At 41.5% G+C, this 23,621-nt stretch overlaps 1 protein-coding gene across 7 annotated transcripts in view; it reads left to right on the forward strand.

Moving 5' to 3' along the window:
• The window catches only part of MBNL2 (muscleblind like splicing regulator 2), a 161,186-nt gene that overhangs the window by 107,460 nt on the left and 30,105 nt on the right, over positions 1-23,621 (forward strand). For 4 of the 7 annotated variants that reach the window (XM_061435238.1, XM_061435240.1, XM_061435239.1 and 1 more), the window contains 4 exons: positions 7,028-7,228; positions 9,928-10,191; positions 15,884-15,937; positions 16,578-16,731. In XM_061435238.1, the coding sequence (XP_061291222.1) occupies positions 7,028-7,228; positions 9,928-10,191; positions 15,884-15,937; positions 16,578-16,731 (673 nt within the window). The remainder of the gene's footprint in view (positions 1-7,027; positions 7,229-9,927; positions 10,192-15,883; positions 15,938-16,577; positions 16,732-23,621) is intronic. The other 3 variants (XM_061435241.1, XM_061435244.1, XM_061435243.1) reach the window with 1 other exon arrangement.

The following is a 23,621-nucleotide window of genomic DNA, read 5'->3' on the forward strand; positions in this document are numbered from 1 at the left end:
ATTTTATTAAATTACCTAAATGCTAAAATAATTTAGTTATACATATTAAATAATGTCTATGGGAATAAATTGAGAACCACCTAGGTCAACATAGTCGCAGTGCATTATATCTCAACTGATTTTAATCATGTACTTCTTATTTATTTAGAATCTGTAAGGATTGACCCTGGTACTCAATAATGACCTGTTAATAAGAAATTCCATTCATGTTCTAAACTGTTAATTGAATTTTCTTTGAAAGTTATGTTTCCGTACTGTCTCATATATTAATTAGAGGACAATAATCACGATTGCTCTATGAGAAAGAAGTATTACATTTAAATGTTTTAAGAGAGGTTTTTAAATCACAAGAAAAATTGGGATGCAAAAATGTAATAAACTTAAAAGTCATTGACTCTACAAACAAGTAATTTCAGAGTCACAGGAATGAATTAGTGACAGAAGAATAGGTCCTAGAACCTTCCAAGGAAATAGGGTCTATTGCTGATGTGATTGAGTTGGGCGTCTTGAGATGGGGACATTCTCCAGGATTAAATGCAATCACAGGCATCCTTATAAGAGAGGCAGAGGGAGAGTTAACACACATACAGAAGAGGAGGAAGGCAATGTGCTCATGGAGGCCGAGACGGGAGTGATGGGGCCGCAAACCAAGGAACGCCAGCAGCCACCAGGAGACGGAAGAGTCAAGGGCCCCATTCTTCTTCTCTGGAGCCTCCAGAGGGAACAGTCTTGTCAGAACCTTGATTTTGTCCCAGTGCAACTGGTTTCAGACTTATGGCCTCTGGAACTCTGAAAGAAGAAATGCGTGTTGTGTAAGCCACCAGGAGGTGGGAATCTGTTAGACCAGCCTCGGGAAACTAATACATGCAGAAATTGCTCAAGACAAAGAAATTGCTAAACAGAGTCACAAGTTCCACTCTATTTTTAGGTTTCCTTCTAGGGTAAGCTTCTCTAAAGAGCTCCGGATGGTTTTTTCACACCCTTTATCTTCCATCTGCCCTGAAATCTCTCATCTGCTGAAATCTCTCACCAGTGACCTCCATATTGCTAAACAGGTAGTCACTGACTCTTGCATTGTTCTTTCGACCTCTTGGTAGCAGGCAGTCAATCTCTCCTTAGTAGCACGTGGCCCATCTCCCTTGCAGAGCACCCCCTCCTCTCTGGGACGCACCCCTTCCTCTCTGATCACGCCTTCCTCCACTGTCTTCTTTGCCCGTTCTTTTCCTCTATTCTATTCAGGCTTCCCTGGTAGCTCAGTTGATAAAGAATCCACCTGCAATGCAGGAGACCCCGGTTTGATTTCTGGGGTTGGGAAGATCTGCTGGAGAAGGGATAGGCTACCCATTCCAGTATTCTTGGGCTTCTCTTGCAGCTCAGCTGGTAAAGAATCTGCCTGCCAAAAAAAAAAAAAAAAAGAATCTGCCTGCCAAGTTCAAGGAGACCAGGGTTCTATCCTTGGGTTGGGAAGATCCCCTGAAGAAGGAAAAGGCTACCCGCTCCAGTATTCTGGCCTGGAGAATTCCATGGACTATCCCCATGGGGTTGCAGAGTGGGACACAACTGAGCGACTTTCACTTTCCTCTACTCTGTATTGAGGCTGCTAAACACTGATGTTCCCAGTGCTGGCTGCCTCTATCACCTGCTCCTTCATGGTCTCATCAATTCCTATGGCTGTGGGTCATCTACAGGCTGAGAACTACCAAAGGCATGTTCCCAATCCAGATGTCTCCTCTGAGCCCCGGGTTTGGGTACCCAACCTCCTACTGGACTCCCCTTCAGATTTTTCACAGGAACTTGACATGCTTAAGACCAATTTTTTCATTCTACTACCTTCTCATCTCAGTAAGGTAGCCAGCAGTTTCAAACTGAAACCAAACAGGTTCTCTCACATCCAGTTCATCAGCAGGTCCTGCCATATGCCCTCAAGTCCACCTACTTCTTCTCCCAGCACCCTCATCTTAGCTGCCATCAACCTTTCTTTCAAAATACTTTATAGGCTTTACCCTCCTTGTGGTATTTGCTTAGTTGCTCAGTCATGTCCAACTCTCTGTGACCCCATGGACTATAGCCCACCTGGCTCCTCTGTCCATGGGATTTCCCAGGCCAGGATATTGGAGTAGGTTCCTTCTTCAGGGGATCTTTCCAACCCATGGATCGAAACCCTGTCTCCTGCATTGCAGGTGGATTTTTTACCACTGAGCCACAACTCTTGCTTTATTCCAATGGGCACAGCAACCAGAGGAATCTTTTAAACACATAAATGGTATAACATCACTCCCTTACTTAAAACCCTTCAATGCTTTCCCATTTCACTGGAGACAGTCTAAACGTGTAACCTTGATTTTATTTAGAGTGTCATCTGTGGTCAAGTCCCTACCCAGCTCACCTCATCAGAGGCCACTCTTCCTGTGTCCACTGAGACCAAACCAAACTTTCAGCTCTGTGAACACACAGAGCTTGTGAACACACAAAGCTCCCGTTTGCTTAAAGGCCTTTGGTTTTGCTGGAAGCTTCCTAGTGATCTTCATATTTTAACTTCATCTTATTCATAAGGACTCCAACTCTATCAGCTGCAACCCACCGCCAATCTCTATCTCTAGCCTCCATCTTCTCTCCATCTCAGAAGTGAGGCCTCTTCATTTCTGCTTATCCGTAAAATCACAAATGAGTTGTGGTTTTATTTCTTTGTTCTTCCCCATTAGGGTTTAAGTTCAATAAACGGAGACACAGTGTTCTGGCACCATGTCTGTACCAGCAATGAATATTTATTGAATAAATGAAAATGCCAACGATTCTTTCCTCTTATAACTCTTCTGTCTCAAATTCATTTATGTCTGCAAAGTCTCATTCACCTTTCCTCCGAGGAGTTTTTCCTTCTCCAGTTCCCAGTGGGGTATGACAGCAGTTCTTCTCTCCTTTCCTTCCAACTGTACGGCCCCAGCCCTCGACTCCCACACAAACATCACACGTACGCTCACAATAAAGTGGCAGGTGGGTGGCCTTTAGTACGACAGAGATTAAGAGCCTGTGCGATCCAGTCCTTAGTGGCAAGATCTTGCACTGAGCATTCTGCCCTCCAGAGATGCTCCTGGCAATAAAGGGAGAAGGCTCAAGAGATGCCATGTTTTAGGACTTTCAGTTGAAGTACCAAATACCTATCCTTTGAAGTCAAAGCTTTCTAAATGCATGAGCTGTCACGTTCTTGTCTTATAAAGGCAATCGACCACATTTTAGAGCCAGAAGATACGTCAGGCCACTTAGTCAGTCCTCCCCAGCCCTGATCCTTTCAGGCCACTACAAAATATCAAAGTGCGTGTGTGTGTGTGTGTGTGTGTGTGTGTGATCTTTGAGACCGCATCTACTGCTGTAAGTTACAGAGAAAGAAGAGTGGAGAGTGAGAAGCCAAGGAGAGAAACACAGACTCTTGGGGTGAAGTCCAGAGGGAAGACGGCAAGACCAGCATTTCGGATGTGATTTTCTTCTGGAAGACTTTCTGCATCTCTTGTCCTCTGGCCTCGCTGCAGTTGGTGCTGGGAAATGACAAGGACCAAATGGATCTCAGACCACCTGGCAACGGGCCCCTCCAGGAACCACGGGGCCAGCCCTCCCGGCCCCGGTGGGTGGGCTCACAGGAGCAGAATCCCCTGGAGATGCTGCCTTTCTTCTAGCCACCGACTCAGACCCAAATCCAGACATCAGCGTCCACTCTACCTTGAGACTTTCGCTCGAATCCAGGATCTGAGACCCACTTTCCCGGGCAGGCAGCTGTTCCGAGCACCCCTAACCTCCTGTCTGCGGGAGGCCCTGGGCTGACCGTGGGATGTGGCTCCCCACCAAGGCTCACTCTGTACACTTACGTCTGTAAGGGCAACTCGTGGTGGGTTATTTTATTTTTTTCTCCTCTTCTGTTTTATGAGATTACCAACAAAATCTAGTAAGGGCAGAGGAGTCAGAACAGCCCCAGACTGCGAGCCAGGAGTCAGCAGTGTTCTGCCTTGACTCCACCTTGGCAGCACTGGCCTTGGGTAATCCATGCAGCCTCTGGTCTAAATTGCTTTCACCTGTAAGACTGTGCAGTTCTCACTGCCAGGCTCGCTTCTCGCAGGTGTTGAGGAGATTAAAGCAGACAGTGTGTGTGAGAACGCTTTTGAGAACAGCCCAACCTTTCACAGATGTAAGGTATTACTGTCACTAATAATAACAGCAACAATAATAATATAATGCCCATCTCTGAAAATCACTCTATTTTTTTTAACTTTTCAACTTCAACGAAAAACACTCTTGATAAGAAAAAGGAGAAAATATTTAATTGAATCTATCTTCATAAAGTCTATGAACTTTTAACTTTCACATGAAAGAAAACATATACTTTTCCAGTCTATATTCAAAATAGAGACTATATTTGCCTTCACTTAATAAGATTTTTATACCTCAATTGTTATATTGCTATGCTAATTACATTCCTGTTATAGAATTAATGGATAATTTTTGGGGGGAGGGACTTTATTAATACTAACTTTTACAGTACTAATAATAGCTGCTATTTTTGAAATCCAACTATGGGAAGTAAGAAAGAAATAACGTCTTGCTCAGCCCAACTCTTTCAGCTAAGTAGTTTTACTTCCCTTCTACAGAAAAGCTCAGGGTAAAAATTTCCTGCCCAGGGTAAAAATGAATAACTGGCCAACCTCAGGATTTTGAATTCATGTCTCCCTTTGTCTCATATTTGTGTTTTTACTTTTAAATAATACTCTCCGTGAACTTTATTACAGCTCTGCATCAGTAGAACAAACTGCAACATTCCTTTTTGATCATTAAATTAGATGAACAAGTAACATATTTGAGAAAGCAAAATTTAGCTAATTGCAAGACATTTGTTGATATCCAAAAGGTTTGGGGAAATGAATTTTGAGGTTCTGACAGCACCTGGACAGTCAAGATACAATGTGATTTTCTGTCACCATGCTGATCCGGGCTTCAAATGATCTACAAGGGAGGGATATTGGGAATTTGATTCAATAGAAAGTCAAAAATGGAGATATGGGGGAGGGCTCTTTTTTCTTAATGTTTATTTTGATCATTAGTCTTTGAGTTAATTACACAACTAGTACTAGATTTTCTTAATATTTATTTTCACTCAATTATGACAGTGGTCCTCAAACTGGGCCGCACATCAAATCATGTAGTAAAAATTTTAATGCAAATTTCAAGGCCCCCCTCAACCCAGATCTGTTAAGTCAGAATTTGTGATATCTCTATCTATGAAATTCCCCCAGGCATTTCTGATCTAGCTGGTTCTTTGAATCACTGGTCTTTTTTGTGTGATTTATGACCTTTCAGAATTGATTCTCTTAAGTCTTAACATTATATCGTCCTTATACCATTTAAATCACTTGGCTTCTTTTCAATGGTACTGAATTATAAAAGCTACAGTTACTGAAAACCACAACGTTCTATAATTATGACTCAAATGGGTTGAAAATGGAAAACATACACATATAAAATCTTGTAGAAAGTCAAGGAGGAAAAAAATCCTAGCTGCCATCAATTTCCCATGTTGAGACCTCATGTTGCAACTTTCTCCCAAAGTGAATTTTATGTCGGAGCCATAAAGATCTAAGAGCCCCTCTCGGGAATGCTGGCAGCAGCTCTCGCAGGCCATTAGAATCACCTCTTCCATCCCTCCCCACCCCCAGCCACTTCAGTAAAGACTTTCAGCCTCTCTAAGAGCTCCCCGCACAAACTATCAATAATTCACTGTTTTCTAACATGATCATTTGTAAGAGATATTTTTCTGTTACTGCTGTCAACAAAAACCTGTTTAATTCACACAGATTATTATTTTCCCCATATGTTCCGCAACTCAGAGCTATAAATAGACAACACGAATGTTACCCACAATGTACAAATAGAGAAGCAGCATGACATGGCCAACGGCGTTGTTCAATATTAGAAAACTGCGTTAATGTGTAATTGCAAAAATCTGAAAACTGGTCCTAAAAATGAATGGGTTAAAAGTCATCCAGTAACAAAAAACAAACCAACAAAACGATATGGTCCCAAATCAGTGCAAAATTTATTCTAAGAAAAATCTTTATCTAGCATCTTGAATTTTTAACATCAGCTCCTTTAAAGTGAAGCCAAGTTTGTTCTTCTCTTAAACGTACATTATTTCCTTTCTGAAAGGCATCCTTTCAGGTGACACTTTTGAAAACCATCATCCCGTCAATCCTCTAGTATATTTTGTCTTATCCCTGGACAAAGAGGACGGTGATAAAGAGGTTTTAACAGAGTACTCTGTGCCTTTATCACTGCCACGTCGACTTTGTGACCTAGGAAACCAAAGCAACTTTTAATGGCCGACAGAAAAGTTCAAGCTTTCCCATTCAACCTCTCAGGAAAAGAAGACCGGATCTAGACATAGTTGAGCTAGAGCAAGAAATAGCAGGTCTATCTGAAAACTGCCTATCAATTTGGGGATTTTACATGCTAGTGATGGAATATGGAGGCATACTGGTAAGTCTGAGCAAAATAAAATACTAAATAATCCCCAGTTCTTGAGAGTGTACAAACTGCATCAGTCTGAAAATCAGTCTATATACATGGTGTTTGTTTTCTCTTCTCCCTTTGAGAGACATGTAGAACACATCAAAGATCATGAGTCAGTGTTCCATAAATTTTACTGTCTTCATGTTGTAGCGCTCACTAGCGTGGAATGATGAGCCGCTGGGATGGAATAACCATTTTCTTGAGAACACTTTCATAGGGATAAAAGTCTAAGCCAGTTCCTGTAGTTAGGTTTCTATGACATTCTCCTTTGTGTTTACATTGGTTTGGAAAAGAGAGGGTCTATATGGATTTCATTTTTATTAAGCACAAACAGAGAGGCTTAAAGAATTTTCACAGTTCAGCACTGATTTTTGCAACTAACACAGAGAGTCTTATATGCAGTGAGTAAATGTTGCTGGTGATTTTTTAAAGTTTTATTCTAAAGAAGTCTTTGTCCTGTGTTATCTTCCTTTAACAGCCCACTTTTCCTGTAGGTCCCGCAATAGGGACAAATACGGCGATTAGCTTTGCTCCTTACTTAGCACCTGTAACCCCTGGAGTTGGGTTAGTCCCAACGGAAATTCTACCCACCACACCTGTTATTGTTCCCGGAAGTCCACCTGTCACTGTCCCGGGCTCAACTGCAACTCAGAAACTTCTCAGGACGGACAAACTGGAGGTACTTCAATTATGTTTGTGTTTTGAGATGCCTTTGGGGGTAGCAGTGTACTTCTATGGAAGTGAATGCTTGTGAGATACCAATTCAGTCTTGCAAGACAGCCACGCACACAGATTCACCTAAAAGTCGCGTATTTCATAATTCCCCTGTTTGAATTGAAGGCCAAGTATAAAGGAAATTAGTCTGTGGGAAAAGAATAAGTTCAATACAAATAAAAATCGATCATGTGGAATGTGTATTCAGAGGCAAAATATGCAACAACCAATCACTATGTGGGTCATGGAAGTGGCTCCCAAGGGTTCCAGCTGTGTCAGGCATGAACCTTTGCTGGATCTTGGAAAGGTCTGTGAATGAAGTTTAGGAAGCCAGCAGCCAGGATGAAGGGGACACTCAGGTCAGAGGTGGGAGGAAGTAGGACAATGACTACAGACCAACTGGTGTGATCATGTTTCAGTACTTTAAGAGCTAGTATGGCTGCTCCAGCACGCTCCAGCCCCGGTTGTATGTGGGTAAACACGGGGAACTAGAGCCTGGGAGAGTCTAATTATTGATTTGAGATATTTTCTTTAACTGACATTCAAGTCTTCTAGAAAAGTCAAGAAAACAAATTCATATATTTGTAAAATGTAATTCTTAAATCAGGAGTCAAACCAGCTCACCTGGGTTTAACTTTACTGGGTTTAATTTCTTTTTAATCAGGGCATCCATTTATCTTAACTACTCCATCCTCTGATATTTAATAGAGCATTTTATATGGAGTATAAAGAATCTGATAGATTTTTCAAAGGGCTCCTTAAATTTGATCACCAATTATAGTTAGGTGATACATATGTAAGATTAGGATATATACTGTGCTTTATCTTGGGATCATTCGAGAATGATTTTTTCAGTGTGCATTTGTTTAAATATTTACTCTATAAATCTTGAAAGTGATAAAATGTTGCCTAATACCAGCTTCCTTCTGAAGTATATGGATCCCCAAATGAAAAGACTATAAACTCCCATCGCTACGGTTTTGATCCAGCCTACCCCTGTGATTATTGAACAGACCTTTCACGGGACTGGAAAAGTGTTTGGGGCGCCACCTGGTGGACCTGTGAAGCTTTCGTGTTCAGTACGTGACTGTGTGGTTTAGAAAACAAATTAAATCAGTCGGGTTGGGAACAAGTTGTCCTTCCCAACAGGATTGGCAGACAAAGACATATATAAAAGTGATTCACGAGGACTTTAGCAAAGCAGCTTGCAATTTATTTCAAAGCAGGAATGAAGTCGGTTGCACACAGAGCCCCTAGGTAAATGCTCTACACCCAATGCAGTCTCAGCCACGAGTCATTCCACTTACAAGGGGAGGCTTACTCACAGTCTGTGGGAACGGCTTAGTAATTTTTCTTTTGTACATTTTATGAGCTAAAGATGGAATGTTGGATAATATCCAAAGTAGAAGGAAACAATTAATAATTTTGTGATTTATCTGCTTGGCCTTCAAACTTGCCTGGCCACTGATCAGTGAAACTGTATTTCCCAAGTATCTTTGACTCTCACAAGGCTTCCAGTGTCATGTCAGTGACCCTTCCTATAAGTCCCTAGTGATCAAGATGTGAACCACCACTTAAGCACATCAACACTGGATGTAGAGCCTGAGAAGAAATTACCATTTCACTAATAATTTTTCTCTGATACAGATATTTATAACTTGTTTCTTATTTGTGTTATTTCATGTTATTGATATTTAGGGCAAGATTAAGAATACTCTTTAAATTCCAAGGAAAATTTTCTTTATACCGTTAACTCTTGATCCATGGGAATTCTCAGAGGATGGAGCATTTTAGTTACTAGAGATTTCAGGATAATTAAGGACTGAAGAATAAGAAAAAGAAACATCAACACTTCAAAATCTATCCTACTTCCTTCTCCCAGGCCCTGCTTTATCTCTTCCCATATTTCTCTCCTTTTTATCTTTTCTTTATTGTCAAAAATAATAATACTGTGACTGAAATGAAAGTTTTGGTGTCTTGGGTATCATAGTTCTTCTAATCCATGATTAGAAGCCCACCTTATCTTGTACAGCAGGAGAGATATAGGGGAAAACGGGAGTATTCACATTCACCCTGCCCCCCACTTCCCGTCCTCAGGGAGGAGAAACAAGTTTGTCACTTCTCCTTAATTCTTTTTGGAATTGTGCAGCTATGATGTTGTGGCTGGATCCTTGGTGAAATAATCCCTCCATGCAAAAAACCCCACAACTTCCCAGAGTTGTCATGGTAGGAGATGTAGTTATATACAGAAGACCAGATTTTATACATATATATATGTGTGTGTATATAATCTTTGAATTAGTATATATATATTTTATTTCCTTCCTTCCCTTCTCTATAAAAGTAAATAAATATAAATAAAACCCAAGAACAATGGGAGCCTTGTTGATTTTTCTGTTATCTTAGCTAAAGTGTAGATTTCTACTTCCTTGCTCAATACAGATTCTCACCTCAGCAAACAGGGCGAAGCAAAATTCAAGTGATCATAGTTTGCCCGGGATTCCAGTGACTTGGGTTCTGGATAATCGAATGTTGATTGTAAATGGCACAAAAGCCAGCATTCAAAGAACTGGAAAGCATCTTCTTCTTCTTCTTCTTCTTCTTCTTCTTCCTTTTTTTTTTTTTTTAAACTGCATCACATGCTCTTCTCCCCCCGTGTCCTAGGTCTGCAGGGAGTTCCAGCGAGGAAACTGTGCCCGGGGAGAGACCGACTGCCGCTTTGCACACCCCGCCGACAGCACCATGGTCGACACAAACGACAACAGCGTAACCGTTTGTATGGATTACATAAAGGGGCGTTGCATGAGGGAGAAATGCAAATATTTTCACCCTCCTGCACACTTGCAGGCCAAAATCAAAGCTGCGCAGCACCAAGCCAACCAGGCCGCGGTGGCCGCCCAGGCAGCCGCGGCCGCGGCCACAGTCATGGTAAGTGGGGCGCGCGCGCCGCGCACCTTCCCCGAAGCCCGCGCGCCCGGAGCCGCGCCTTCCGCGCGGGCACGCGCACGCGCGCCTCGCCGCCGGGAGCGGGGCCGGCTGGCGCTCCCGCTGCTCCGCTGCCTCCGTCCTGTTGTGGTTTCCCCGCCCCGCCCGTTTCGTTTTCGTTTTGTTCCGTTCCTCCCTCCTTCCCTTCGCAGCACAATAAGTAAATCCCTCAGGCGGGCGCAGGGAAGCCGGGGGTGGGTGCAAGGGCCCCTCCCCAAGCCCAGCGCGCCTGTCGGAGCGCGGACGCGGGCGGGACCGGGCTAGAAGGACCAGGGAGGCGGCCCGGAGCCGGGGAGAGAGAAGAACCGGGCGGAGGATGGCCCCGGGCCGGGAGCCACTGCCCCCATTTTTTTGCTCCCCACTTCTTGTTGCTTATTACAAAGGCCATGCTGCAAACTCGCTCTCTCCCTAAAAGAAAATTTATGCAGAACATCAAGTCATGAAACAGATGAAGATGGAGCTGTATGGATGGTGCTTTGAAAAAAATAATAATAAGAGGCCTGGAAGCTAGCCCCAAGTCCCCTGAGTTACAGACACAGGCCTCCCCAGCACCTCTGGGGGCCTGTTAAAGCTCGACTCAGGCCCCCGCCCCAGACCTTTGGGATCAGGATTTAAATTTCCAAACATCCCCAGGTGGATTGTATACGTTTGAGAAGCACCTGCCTAGAACACGTTGTTGTTCGGTCGCTAAATCAAGTCCGACTCTTTGCAACTCCGTGGACTGCACTAGCCAGGCTTCTGTAGTCTGGGATTACCTGAGGGCACGTGAAAGTTTTTGAGGACAGCCACTTCCCCCTTTCTTATTTAATTGGTTTGGGTGTGGCCCGGGCATGCGTCTTTTCTTTTCCAGCTCCCGGGGAGTCCGTTGTGCCGCAAAGTTTGAGCACCACCCGCACAGGGTTGTAGAATTAATCTGTTGTGGTGTGAGATCTCTGGCTTGACGTTCGGTGTGTTTTAATGTGTGATAGACACTGGATAATCCATGAGACCTGGCGCTCATCGGGCACTTGGTGGATGGAACAAATAAATTAGGCAGTTTTCCTTGCCCTCGGGGAGCTTGGAGTTCAGTAAATGACAGGGATAACTGTCCTCCATGACGTGATGGAAATGCATCATGGGGTCCAGCTTCTGGAACTATGAAAAAATCAGTCCTTATTCCTTAGATACCTGTTAAATACAACAAACCACAGGTACTAACCTTTAGCGCTGAGCTCTGAATTTATCTGAGTTATCTGAGCCTTGATTTATCTGCCTGTTACCTGGAAGTGGGTTTCCCTGGTGGCTCAGAGGGTAAAGAATCTGCCTGCAAAGCAGGAGACCTGGGTTCGATCCCTGGGTGGCGAAGATCCCCTGGAGAAGGAAGGGAATGGTAAGCCATCCCAGTATTCTTGCCTGAAGAATTCCGTGGACACAGGAGCCTGGCTGGCTACAGTCTGTGGGGTTGCAAAGAGTCAGATACAAGTGAGCGACTAACACAGCACACACTACCTGCAGTCCTAACATCTGCATAATCAACATGTTCTTGAATCATTGAAGGAGAGAAGTGGCAGTCCTAACATCTACATGATCAATATGTTCTTCAATCACTGAAGGAGCAGTGTACCTGGAATAAGTCAATGGTAGATGACCTGGGTTGATGGAGATAAGAGAAGAAATGCCATTACATTTATACACACCACCTGATTTCTTTAAATTGCTGATCTACGTGCCCTTTTCCGTGCAGTTGCACACCCTTCTCATCAGGATGCACAAAGGCTGTTAGAGTGGATGTCAGTATGTTTAGTTGCTATAGTTGCCTCGATTGTTACACTGTGCTGGGCTTGGAGTTCTGATACTTCAGGTGGGCTTGCAGCATCAACAAAGACAACCCGAAGGAATGTAGTTTCAGAACAAACGCATCAGGTTCTTTCTGACAATGACATGAAAGTTACTGAATCTGCAGTGTATTTTGAAAGTGAGAGGCTCATTTGAAACCAGTTACAGTTGGATGAAGTCAAAGTCTTCTTACTCTAGTAACAAGATTACTCAGCACCATGAAGGAAAAATGATTATTTTATTTAAGAGAATGAATGGGTGCGATGATTGCAGCCAGAAGATATTAGTATTCCATTCACCTGGGTTCCATGCCTGAGCTCCAAGAATTTCTGTAGTGTAGTTTTTACTGTTGTCCAGGAATTTCTGCTTTTTTGATTAATTGGACCCTGAAAATGAATTCAAAGCTTTGAGTCCAGAAAGAGAGGCCTCTCTTTCCTTTAGAGCCTTATATTTGTACAGTACCTCTTAAAACATGGGCATCGTTCTCACCAGAATTTTTCAAATGTGAAAATAAGTCAGAGCTTCTCTTTGGTAATTTTAACACAAAGGATATCTGGTCTTCAAGACAACAGTCTTTCTTCACACACACACACACACACACACACACACAGACACACACACACACACCAAAATGGGGCTGCACCAGAAGATACTTATTTTGTAAAAGGAAACAAGACCAGCTGCCATCAGCTAGTCACGAAAACATGTTCAGGAACTTTGAATTCCATCCTACTTGTCCATATCCCTTTCTTCTGCATTGAAGTGGTGGCTCTGGTTACTGTCGTCCACGATTCTTGACTCCTCAGATTTGGTCTTTACCTCTAAGGCCGGGCAGTTGGTTTGCTTGCCTTGAAGTTGGCTTGCTCCTTGATCCAGAAGATGAAATGCCTGGCTACATGCACACACGCTATAGAGAAGGCTCGGAGAGGGGACAGAGGATCAGAAATGGTGGTGAATGGATGCTCAGTATCTGGCACATAGTAGGGGCTCAATTAAAGAGAATCTGGTTCTCTGCGTAGGTGCCTAAGGATGCTCCCAAGGTTCACTGGCCTTGGGGATCTCTGAGGTCTGCTCTAAGCCTGAAGATTTTTCAATATAGGTAAACATATGGCTGCAGTCACATAATATCCTCTAAAACAGAACATCTGTGTACTATAAAGGCACATTATAACGTGATTATTCACCCATACAGTTTTTAAAATACATTCCACACATATCCCTCAGAGCGTGAGACATGCAAGATATTTATATGTCCACTCCAGGAGCTGTGTGTTTCCTTGAAAAGACAAGATATTTGCATCTAGTAAAGAAACCCAAGTGAGTGGTAGAAAGAGAGATGCTCTCCGTGTCCAGCTCACTTTAGAGCTCTCAGCTTCTTTAAATTCCTAGTTTATTATAATTTTGATGGAAATTACATTCATCAAATGCGGATTGGAAAAAAGAGAACATTAGCCTTTCAGGTGATTATCCTAGGGAGAAATACTTAATATCTCTTTTTCTACTTGGAGACTTCGTTAAATGATCTTTTGTTCAAAATTTTGTTCACGAGCACCAGGCTTTAGAGACATAATCACTCTCCTAGTTAGCATATCAGAAAAGATCAACCCAAGAGTAGGTGTGTTCTTTATCTCCCAAGGACTGAAAAAGTGACGGGAAGAATGGAATCCAGAAAGTCCAGGCCAAAATGATTTTGAGTTTAACCATCCAGTTAATAAGCTTTCCTGTGGCTCAGACAGTAAAGAATCTGCCTGCAATGTGGGAGACCCAGGTTTGATCCCTGAATTGGGAAGACCCCCTGGAGAAGGGAATGGCAACCCACTCCAATATTCTTGCCTGGAGAACCCCATGGACAGAGGAGCCTGGTGGGCTACAGTCCGTGGGGTCGCAGAGTCCAACACGACTGAGTGACTGATGCATTCCCTTTGTTTGATCCAGTTAATGTTAGTGCACTCTATGAGAACAGGCTATGGAGCCTTATGTAGTTAGTATAGGCTACTGTAAGCAAAAAAAAAAAAATTTATTATCTAGCAATGTAAAAATATATTGGAATAAAAAAATAAAAGTGGTATCATGAAAATTACATCGTGGCAGACCGACATTGGAGGAAAGAATATGCAAAGCTTTCTTGTTCTGAATCTTGAGTTGGTTTTTTCAGATGTTCACAGTTCTGCCTGTAGAACAGTGATTTTCTCTGTGATGGCCTCTATCCAGACTGCCTTCCAAAACATCTTTTCCATTGGCCGTTCTAAACCTCTTCTCTCCCTACAGTCCTTTCCACGTTATTTCTAGTCCCCGCCACCAACTCACCATTAGCCCTTTATCTCCTGTCACTTTCATACTTTTAATCCTGAAACATAAAATGATGAAGAACAGCTCTGTATTGGCCAAGGAAAATGTCATTCATTGTCCCTATTTTAAGGGTTAAATACTATCCCATTTTCTTCCAAATGCCATACTTGTAACTCAGAGCTTTAGAATAAAACGTTTTGTATTTGTTACACAAGCCTTGGGGATTTACCTATTGTGCTAAACATAGAAAAGGGGTATTTCTTTTCTTTTTTTTTTTTTTTTGCATTGGAGCTATTCCTTTGACTTTATTTTCATAGAATTCCATCATAAAATTTTTAGATTTCTTACAACAGTTGTCAAGGAACAGGAAGATTTTCTCATCGTGGTCTAAATCAATCACTATTTATTATTATTTCAGCTGTTTATATGAAACTATCTGCCCAAAGGATGGTTATAAGTTAAAGATATGATCTTACTTCTTACATTCCAAGCAGTTCATTGCTATTTTTTAGCTGTTTTTGCTATTTTTAGCTATTGTACTGTTCTAGCCACGAGTTCCACCTCTCATTAAGTGGGTTGGTCACTGATTGTAGTTAAAAGTACGAATAGAATTATTAGATAAAATTATTTTGATACCCGAGGACACCCAATACCCTTTAAAGGGTATTTTTTCAGTGTAATCCCGGTAAGTTGTTTGCCATAAATTGAATAGAAATTTCAAATGTGGTGGAAAACAGAATGGAAGATAAGTTAGTCATTAGAAACCATACGGTGGAATGAAATGGAAATTTGAGAAACCTACTCTTCAAATTCAAAACTTGTTAAGTTTGGAAGCTTACTGCGTATTGCCAGATCCACACTAGCAGAGTGAAGAGAAAAATTGAGACAATTATCCACATAATTCAGACAAAAAATTAAGATCCAAACCCAAACCGTTTTGCCTAGATAATCTTGTGTTTGAATATTTTTTTGCCTGAATTGTTTGTCTCAGTTTGCCACTTCATTTTGTTAGGCTAGATCGTCATTAAAACTTACGTTTATGAAAGTTAAAGACGTATTTTTTTTTCAACTTGGATCTTATACATAGTGCATTCATTATTTTATATTTGAAAACTAACTTATCAGAAGTTCTTCAATCCTGTGGCCCTTGAAAGTTTTGCATTTTTTTCTGAAGCAATATAAAAATGCTTATGGTGTGTATGCAAGCTGCTGTTTTAATTAACTTTCCTGAATTTCAAACATCTATATTTTACTCTCTTATATGCTTTTAACTAAGGTATAGTAGATGCATTTTTGCTTCAATACTAATTTAAGGTGTAATATTCATTTCTTTAGAGAACATTTTTGTTGTTGTGCATGCCTAGTGTTTTGTACGTTGTATATTGCATTCAGAATATTTTTTTCCTTCTCACCTATCCACAATGCAATGCCGTTCCCATGATGCACCTCTGCTTGCTGTTTACCTGTATGTTAATTCGCTTGAATCCCATTGGCCCACTGCCATCATGTGCTCGCTGCCTGTTATTAAAAGACTCAGTCGACTGCCAAAGCAATGAAGCGACCTCTCGAAGCATCTGTAGACCTGGTACTTTGACCTTTCACCTTTCGCTTTGCATGTAGCTTTTCAGAGAACCATCGAGATTTGTATTACTTGTAAAATATCGGTTGCAAACAATCATTATGTTTAATGAGAAAAATTCAATAAGGTGTTTAGCCATCTCATTTTCATATGTAATATGTGGAATAAATTAATCCTAACAAATTTTAATACCTTTTCCAAAAGAGTGAAGCAAATTTAAATTACTTGGCTCGTAAAAAATGCTCATGATAATCCTAATTAACCTTTAAATTCAAGAAATTGCCATTTTTAGTTAAAGAAAAGAATAGGTATTAATATTCATAACACAAATGCTTCCTCCCCCTCCCCCCCTTAGAATAGTTTAACTCATTTTAAAAGCTGAAGTCATTTTTCGCTGTTGTTGCTTGATAGTTTTTCTTTTCCTTAGTTAAGATGCTACCGTTTTGGGGTTACCGAAGTCATGCTTTCGCTCGCAATAACAAGTTCTCACTCATTCGACATTGCCGCTGTTTAAATTAAGGTGCATGGCAGAGGCATCTCCTTAGCTGTCATTTTTTAAAAGTCTGTTGCGATTGATGATCTCTGTGGACACTGAAGGTGTGTTTACTTTGAGTTATACATGTCTTATCCGATTCTTCACTTCTAGGCCTTCCCTCCTGGTGCTCTTCATCCTTTACCAAAGAGACAAGCACTTGAAAAAAGCAACGGTGCGAGCACCGTGTTTAACCCCAGCGTCTTGCAGTACCAGCAGGCTCTCACCAGTGCGCAGCTGCAGCAGCACACCGCGTTCATTCCGACAGGTGCGTGCCCTGACAGCTCCAAGTCCTGTGTCCGTGTGCCCTCCGGTCATGTGCTTTCTTTCTCATTCCTTTAAGCTGTTTGGTGGCATCTAGTTTGCTTTTTCAAAGGTACGATAAATACAGCCTGAAACTTGTCATTGTCCTAGCTATCTAGATAATTTACCTTACTCGGGAAGATAGCTAAAGACGGTTAGGATTCTAAAGCCAAATATTCTGTAGAGTTAAGTGACCGACTGAACCTATGAGAAGCAAATAGCAGTTAGGGCTTTGGGTTTCTCGTATTTACACAAACTGTGTAAAATTGTTTATGTAAAGAAGACCTCTTATGTGTGACATTTGAAACTTGTCATTAACCCTGAATGACCTAAAAATAGCAATTCCAGTAAATACTAACCTTTTTTTTTTCTATTCCTATTCAGAGCACTAAAAAAACAAAAACAAAAAAACAAAATGAGGCTATTCAAATTAAAGCAATCCTCTACTCATATTTTTACATCCATTCTCTCTCTTTTGCCATCCTTCTCAATTTCCACCAAGTTCACAAATATAGAAACCTCTTATCCTCAATTTCTAAGCCAATGCCTGATAATAGTAGGTGCTAAGGTGCTTAACTCTGTCGTTCTACTAAGAAATGAATTCTATTAATCATAGAATCTTGAAGGTTAAAGGAGTCTTAGTGATCTCCGCATCCAGTTGATTGTTTTACAGATGAGAAAGCTGAGGCCCCCCAAATGTGAAGTGACTTCCCAAGGTGGCAGGACTAATGAGAAAAAGACCTAGAACCCAGTTACCCTGAGACCAGTTTGATTTACATGACATGACACCAGCCGGCCTCCATATGTGGAGGCCAGAGTCCTCTTTTGGAGTCTGATGTAAAACATCAGATAAAAGTGAAGAAGCAAAAATACAATACATGCCAACCCTCCTCCATGTTTTTACCCATTTGCCTGACCACAGACCTATATACACGTACAAACACAAAGATTCACCATAAATGGCTGGGGTTTTGACCTTTTAATCTGAGCTAAACGCAGGGATAATATTTGCAAATTAAACTTTGCTAGAGGATCCAAAAAAAATTTTTTTAAAAAAGAACCAGGAGTGATTTAAGCTTTAGTGAGAAGACTGTCCATTGAATTCTTAGTTTGAAGTCAAAATTTTCATCCTGTAATAGTGACTTAAAGGTCAATATAGATGAATAACAATTTTATCCTAAAGAAGCATTCTGATCCCAATCCACTTGGGCGGACTTTTCAGGTTTCTTACCCATTTTCTTAAATACTGTAGCATATCTGGAATTAACATAGAAGGGAGTTGAATAAATATTTCTATCCTATTCTTCATATAAAATCTATACTTTGAAATGAATTATTATTAAGAATATTTAGATTGTAGTAAAAATATCAACTGTGTGAGTAAAGTGGTTCTTAGCGAACAGTTTTCTTAGTTTAGTTCTCTTAACATAAATAGACTCACAGACCTATAGAGTGAGTCTCTAAATCAGTAATTATCAGGGCTTCACTCTTGTCCGAATACAGCCTTAATTGGTTGCAGTTGTAGCACAGCAGTAATAGTACTTGTAATCCACTTGATGTCACATGTTTATAAAATAATTACTAGAAGGTAAACTTTTCTTGAGGTTCTGTGTGGTTTCTCCAAGTGTCTTATTTTATAGACCTCATCACTAGATGTTTTAAGGGAGAAAAAAATATGGAAGAATATACTGAGGGGAAAACAGAAAAAGGCAAGTCTGTTTCTGAAGACTGGGTGGTAATGCCACCACCATTTCCTGGGAATGCCTCTGAAAGCCTGGAGCTAAGCCATGCAAAAGACTGAAGGCCTCTAACCCGTACTTAACTCTTCCTCTTTTTGTCAAATCACTGGAAGAATTCTCATTTAAAAATATTTCACCTGGAAACCACTTAAAGACTGCCAAAGCAAGAACAAATAACATCCCTGTTTTGCCATGACCTGATTAGAGTTGGTAAGACACGTGTAGAGGGCCCAAAGGCTGTGCTGGGTGCTGTGGTTGTGCACTTCCGCCCTCTGCTGGACTCTTTAAGAACTGTTCAAATGTGTCCAGCAACCCTCTGTTGAGTGAGCTTTGGGAGCCGAACAGTGGGTCCTAGTCCACTTAATTCTGTGCTTTAGAAGTATTTACATCTGTAACATGATATAAATATAGTGAACAGACATGTGGATCCCATGCTCTGAAGTGTATTTCAACTTCTGTGAAGTTTTCACATGTTTCTTTTAAATGATGAAAGAATAATTTTATTAAAAGGATTTTAGCATAAGTCCTGGGCTTCCCAGATGGCTCAGTGGTAAAGAATATGCCTCCCAATGCAAGAGAGGCAGGAAACTCGGGTTCGAGCTCTGGGTCGGGAAGATCCTCTGGAGGAGGAAATGGCAACCCACTCCGATATTCTTGCCTGGAAAATTCCATGGACAGAGGAGCCTGGCGGGCTATAGTCCATGGGGTCTCAAAGAGTCAGATGCGACTGAGTGCACTTGCAAACACACACACACACACACACACACACACACACACACACAGCATAGTCCATCCCTTAGTTAATTCCATAACAGAAAATTCAGTGTTTATTTTCCTGTAGTTTTTATTTCAGCTTTCTTTCTCATAGGCCACATTTTTAGCCTAATTTAAGATGATAATGATGATAATCAGTCTTTGTTAATCATTGTTGTTTTAAATCCTGCAAATTAAATGATGATGCTCAAAACTTTTTTTGATGATGCTCAAAAAATTTTTTTTAAATTGGTAAATGAAGGGCTCATTACTTTTAAATTAACTGATTTTTCTATAAATACATTAACAATTATCATAAAGATGAAACAAAAAGTGTTTATGTTCTCCTGGAAGTTACGCTTTATTGAAAGGTCATTCGCAATCAAGTTTTTAATATACTGCTAAAATTCTCCCATTGATACAATGCGACTTTGAATTTTAGGAACTCTGCCTCCAGGCTGGGGAGATACTAGTATAAAATATTATGCAAAATATGGGATTCTTCCCCAAACCCATGGTAATATAATTATCACCCTGGTTGATGCCCTAGCACATTGGCAGTGAGTGGGATTTTTCCTTTTTTGATAGGAATTATTTTAACCTAGTGGTTATACTTTTCCTTTGCTCTGTTAAGAAAGTGACAAAAACCACACACAAAAATAGCAGCATAATAATTCTTGACATTTCTCTGACAGGTTTATTCTGAGTTCCTGTAAGTGTTCTTATCACATTACTCTTCAGGATAGTTCTGCCAGTGGAAGGCATAATTATTTGCATTTTGCAGATGGGAAAACTGAGGCTGTGCTTATGCTGCAAAGTGGAATATATGATTCATGGACGTGTCCCGATAATCCTACTCAGAGATTGTAGACTTGAAATATTTGTACAAGTGAAGCAGAAGACGTTTGAAAAGTCTTTGTTGATAGAATTAATGCCTTAGTGAAATGCTTCTACCAGTCGGAACAGAGATGACCCACTGACTCTCTCATTGACTTAGTTCATTAAGTTGGAAATAGAGAGTAAGTAGAACAGGGAGGTGCTAGCGCAGACCTTCCCTGATGATCAGAAGCCATGCTCTTACATAAGCTTCTCACATATCTTGATGAAAGACTGGTCAGTGTTTAGTGGAAACGCTATGTATATAACCACAGCAGAATGTATTTATCCTGTTTAATTCAGCAAGCTGTTCTCGAACACATGGTCTGTTCTGGGTTCCAAAGGAGTAGGAGTACCCAAAGGAGTTCAGAACAAGGCAAAAGTCAAATCTCATGCAGAGCACCGTAGGGAATTGGAGAGTGAAGAAGAAAGAGACAGTGTATTTGGCCATCAGATCTACAGTAGGTGGTGGTGACAAACGACATGCAGCAAGAAAGACTAACTTTGGAAAGAAAGACTTTGCAAAGGAGGAGAAATGCCCTTAGGACTTGGAGAGGAAAATTCTACCAGTGGGGGAAGAGCATCCCAGGCAGGGGGATGAGCATGGATTGGGAAGAGTGTGTTTGAGGAATAACAAATTGTCCGTTGTATCTCTAGTGTGACATACTGGAGAGGCTGTGTTGGTGGGGGGAGGGTGACAGTGGGGTGAAAAGGCAGAGATGGGGGTTAGAAAGAAATCAGGAGAAGAATCTGACATTGAGTAAGATAGCCACACACTGCAAAAATCATGTGTTTCAAATACTCATATCAGGCTTACCTGGTGGCTCAGCTGGTAAAGAATCCACCTGCATTGTGGGAGACCTGGGTTTAATCCCTGGGTTGGGAAGGTCCCCTGGAGAAGGGAACAGCTACCCACTCCAGTATTCTGGCCTGGAGAATTCCATGGACTGTGTAGTCCATGGGGTCGCAAAGAGTTGGACACGACTGAGCGACTTTCACAATGTTTGTATCACTTTTGGCCCCATAGAGATGCTCATCACATTAATTTGGTTGAGTGTTTCAGCCACGTCCTGAACTGAGGCCAAAGGATAGGCACCCCCTAGCCCAGTATGGCTGCAGGAGCCGCTGTTGATGGTTTGCAATCCCGTGACATTTGTGTGTGTTCCAGGAAAGCCCATCCATGTTGGAATGTAAAAGAATAACGTGAAATTTCTAAAGGAGTAACTTTGACTCCAGCCATAGTTGACTTAGTTGACTTTGAAATCATTCACAAACTGGGTACTTTAATGAATTTTAGGAACAAGTTGCTCCCAACACACTCTCACTGGCAGATGAGAACATTCACTCAATTAACTGACTGCCTACTGTGTACCCCATAGATGTAGACAGACATGAACCCTGCCCTCCAGAGTTTACAGCAGAAGAGGAGGGGTGGATTTCAATGAGCAGCCATATAAATGTATAATCAAAATTTTTATGAGTATAATGAATGAGAAAGTAAAGAGTTGAATAAGGTTTAAAATGGAAACTGATTTCAGTGGCATGTGAAGATAGGTAAAAAAACAAGTGAACAGTTTTTGGAAGGGGCAACATATACTTTAAGACTTGAAAATGGGATAAAGATGATTTTTAGGCAGAGGGCTTGGGAGAAGCCCAAAGGCAGGCCAAACGTGTGATGAATTTGGTTCAGAGAAATGAGAGGCTAATCTGTCTGGAGCTTGGTGCCAGGGGGAAAGGGGTATAAGATGAGCTGGGCAAACAGACAGAGACTAGACCATGGGAACCTTTATCCTAAAAGCAGTGAGAAGGCAGTGAATCATTTGCAGCAGAGAAGTGAACAGACCTCTATGGGGAAGGTTTACTCCACCCGCAGAATGGAGCCTGGACTAAATGGGGATGAGAATGGAGGCAGGAGGCCCAGTTAGGATGTTACTGCATATCCGAGCCCGTGTGTCATGGTGAGAAGTGGCAGTGGAGATAGACCAAGAGACAAACAGAAGGTGCATTTTAGAAGCAGAATTGCTGTGTCTGATTGGTGAGTTGGACCAGGGAATTTCACAAGGGAAAGTGATACCCAGAAGAGCTTTCAGTTTAGGCTACAGCTGCTACATGGACGGTGATGTGTCCCATCTAGCGTGTCTGGAGGTGCAGAAATGGGTGCTGTGGGAAATGCCTGGATGTATTAAATTTGAGATGCTTGTGAGGTCTCCCAAGTAAAAAGTCTGGATAAGCAGTTAGATGGAATGACCTAGAGCTCAGGGGAGCAATCTGGGAGGGATACATAAGTTTGGAAACCTTGAGCTTGTAGATTATATTTAAATCCTACATTGAATGATACCATGGAATGAATGGTATACTAGAAGAAAAGTGTAGAGTAGCTGAAAAGGAATCAGTCTGAGCCCGAAAAACTCTAGTGTATAGAGATACAGAGTGTATGTGTTTGTGTGTGAGTCTCTGTTATCAGAAAATCCAAGAGAAAGAGAAAAGAGTGGTTTATTACAGAGAAGCCAAGTGCTAAATGTTACCATGACTCAGGAAGTTAGATGAAGATGGAAGTGCTCCAACTGACTGCAGAAATGACTTCGCAGTTTGAGTGGAGAGGTGAAAATGAAAGTCAGATTGGAGAGGACTGAAGAACAGATGCGGTCAAGGAAGTGAAAGTGTATGTGTAGGTAACTTTCCAGAAGTTTCACTGTAAAGAAGGTTAGAAAGGTACGGTGTCATGAACAGGATTTGGAGGTGCTTGTATGTGTTTCCAGCTGGATATATTAGCACATGTTTGCTGAAGAATCCAGGAGGAGCCCAGTTAAATAGCCTCTTTTTCTGACTAGTTATTAATATTGGCCTGATCAAAATATGACTGAGCGACTGATCTGATCTGATCTGATCTGATCAAAATACAGATCAAGCCAAAAGTCTCCCTCAGGTGTGATCAGTTCAGCAGAGAGAATAAAGACCTACACATCTCAGAGTCTTTATCTAGTGTCTCAGAAGGCAGTTGTAGAACCCTAAGTGGATATACCTACTTTGATTAAAAACTGCTTCTCTGGCAGCCACATGACACCCAATCTTCAGTTATCTAAATCCTTCCATTACCTTGATTTTCAAGGAGCTGAACCAGAAGTAGATAATTCCTTTTAATACCTTTCTTTTTTTTTTGGTATTCCACAACATGCTTTATATTCATGGTCAGTTTTCTGATTCAAGTATATTAATAAGACCATCCACAGATAAGACAGCTATTCCCAGGGAAGGACTGAGATCTAGCCCCCTCCTCGCTCCCTTCTACCCACCGAGACACCTACTTGAGGTTTCCTAGGAGTTTCGCCAAAGGTACCCCTCAGGGGTCACCTAGTAGCAACCGTAACAACCCCCCAACCCCAGTCCTGTCCCAGCCCCAGTTCTGCAGTTTTGCAGAGCCTCTGCCTAAGCAGTGCTTAGTTTTACGGGAAGTCACCGCTCCTTTATCATAATGAATCTCATAACA

The sequence above is a fragment of the Bos javanicus genome, chromosome 12 (assembly GCF_032452875.1).
Source record: "Bos javanicus breed banteng chromosome 12, ARS-OSU_banteng_1.0, whole genome shotgun sequence".
NCBI classification, from domain to species: Eukaryota; Metazoa; Chordata; class Mammalia; order Artiodactyla; family Bovidae; genus Bos; species Bos javanicus.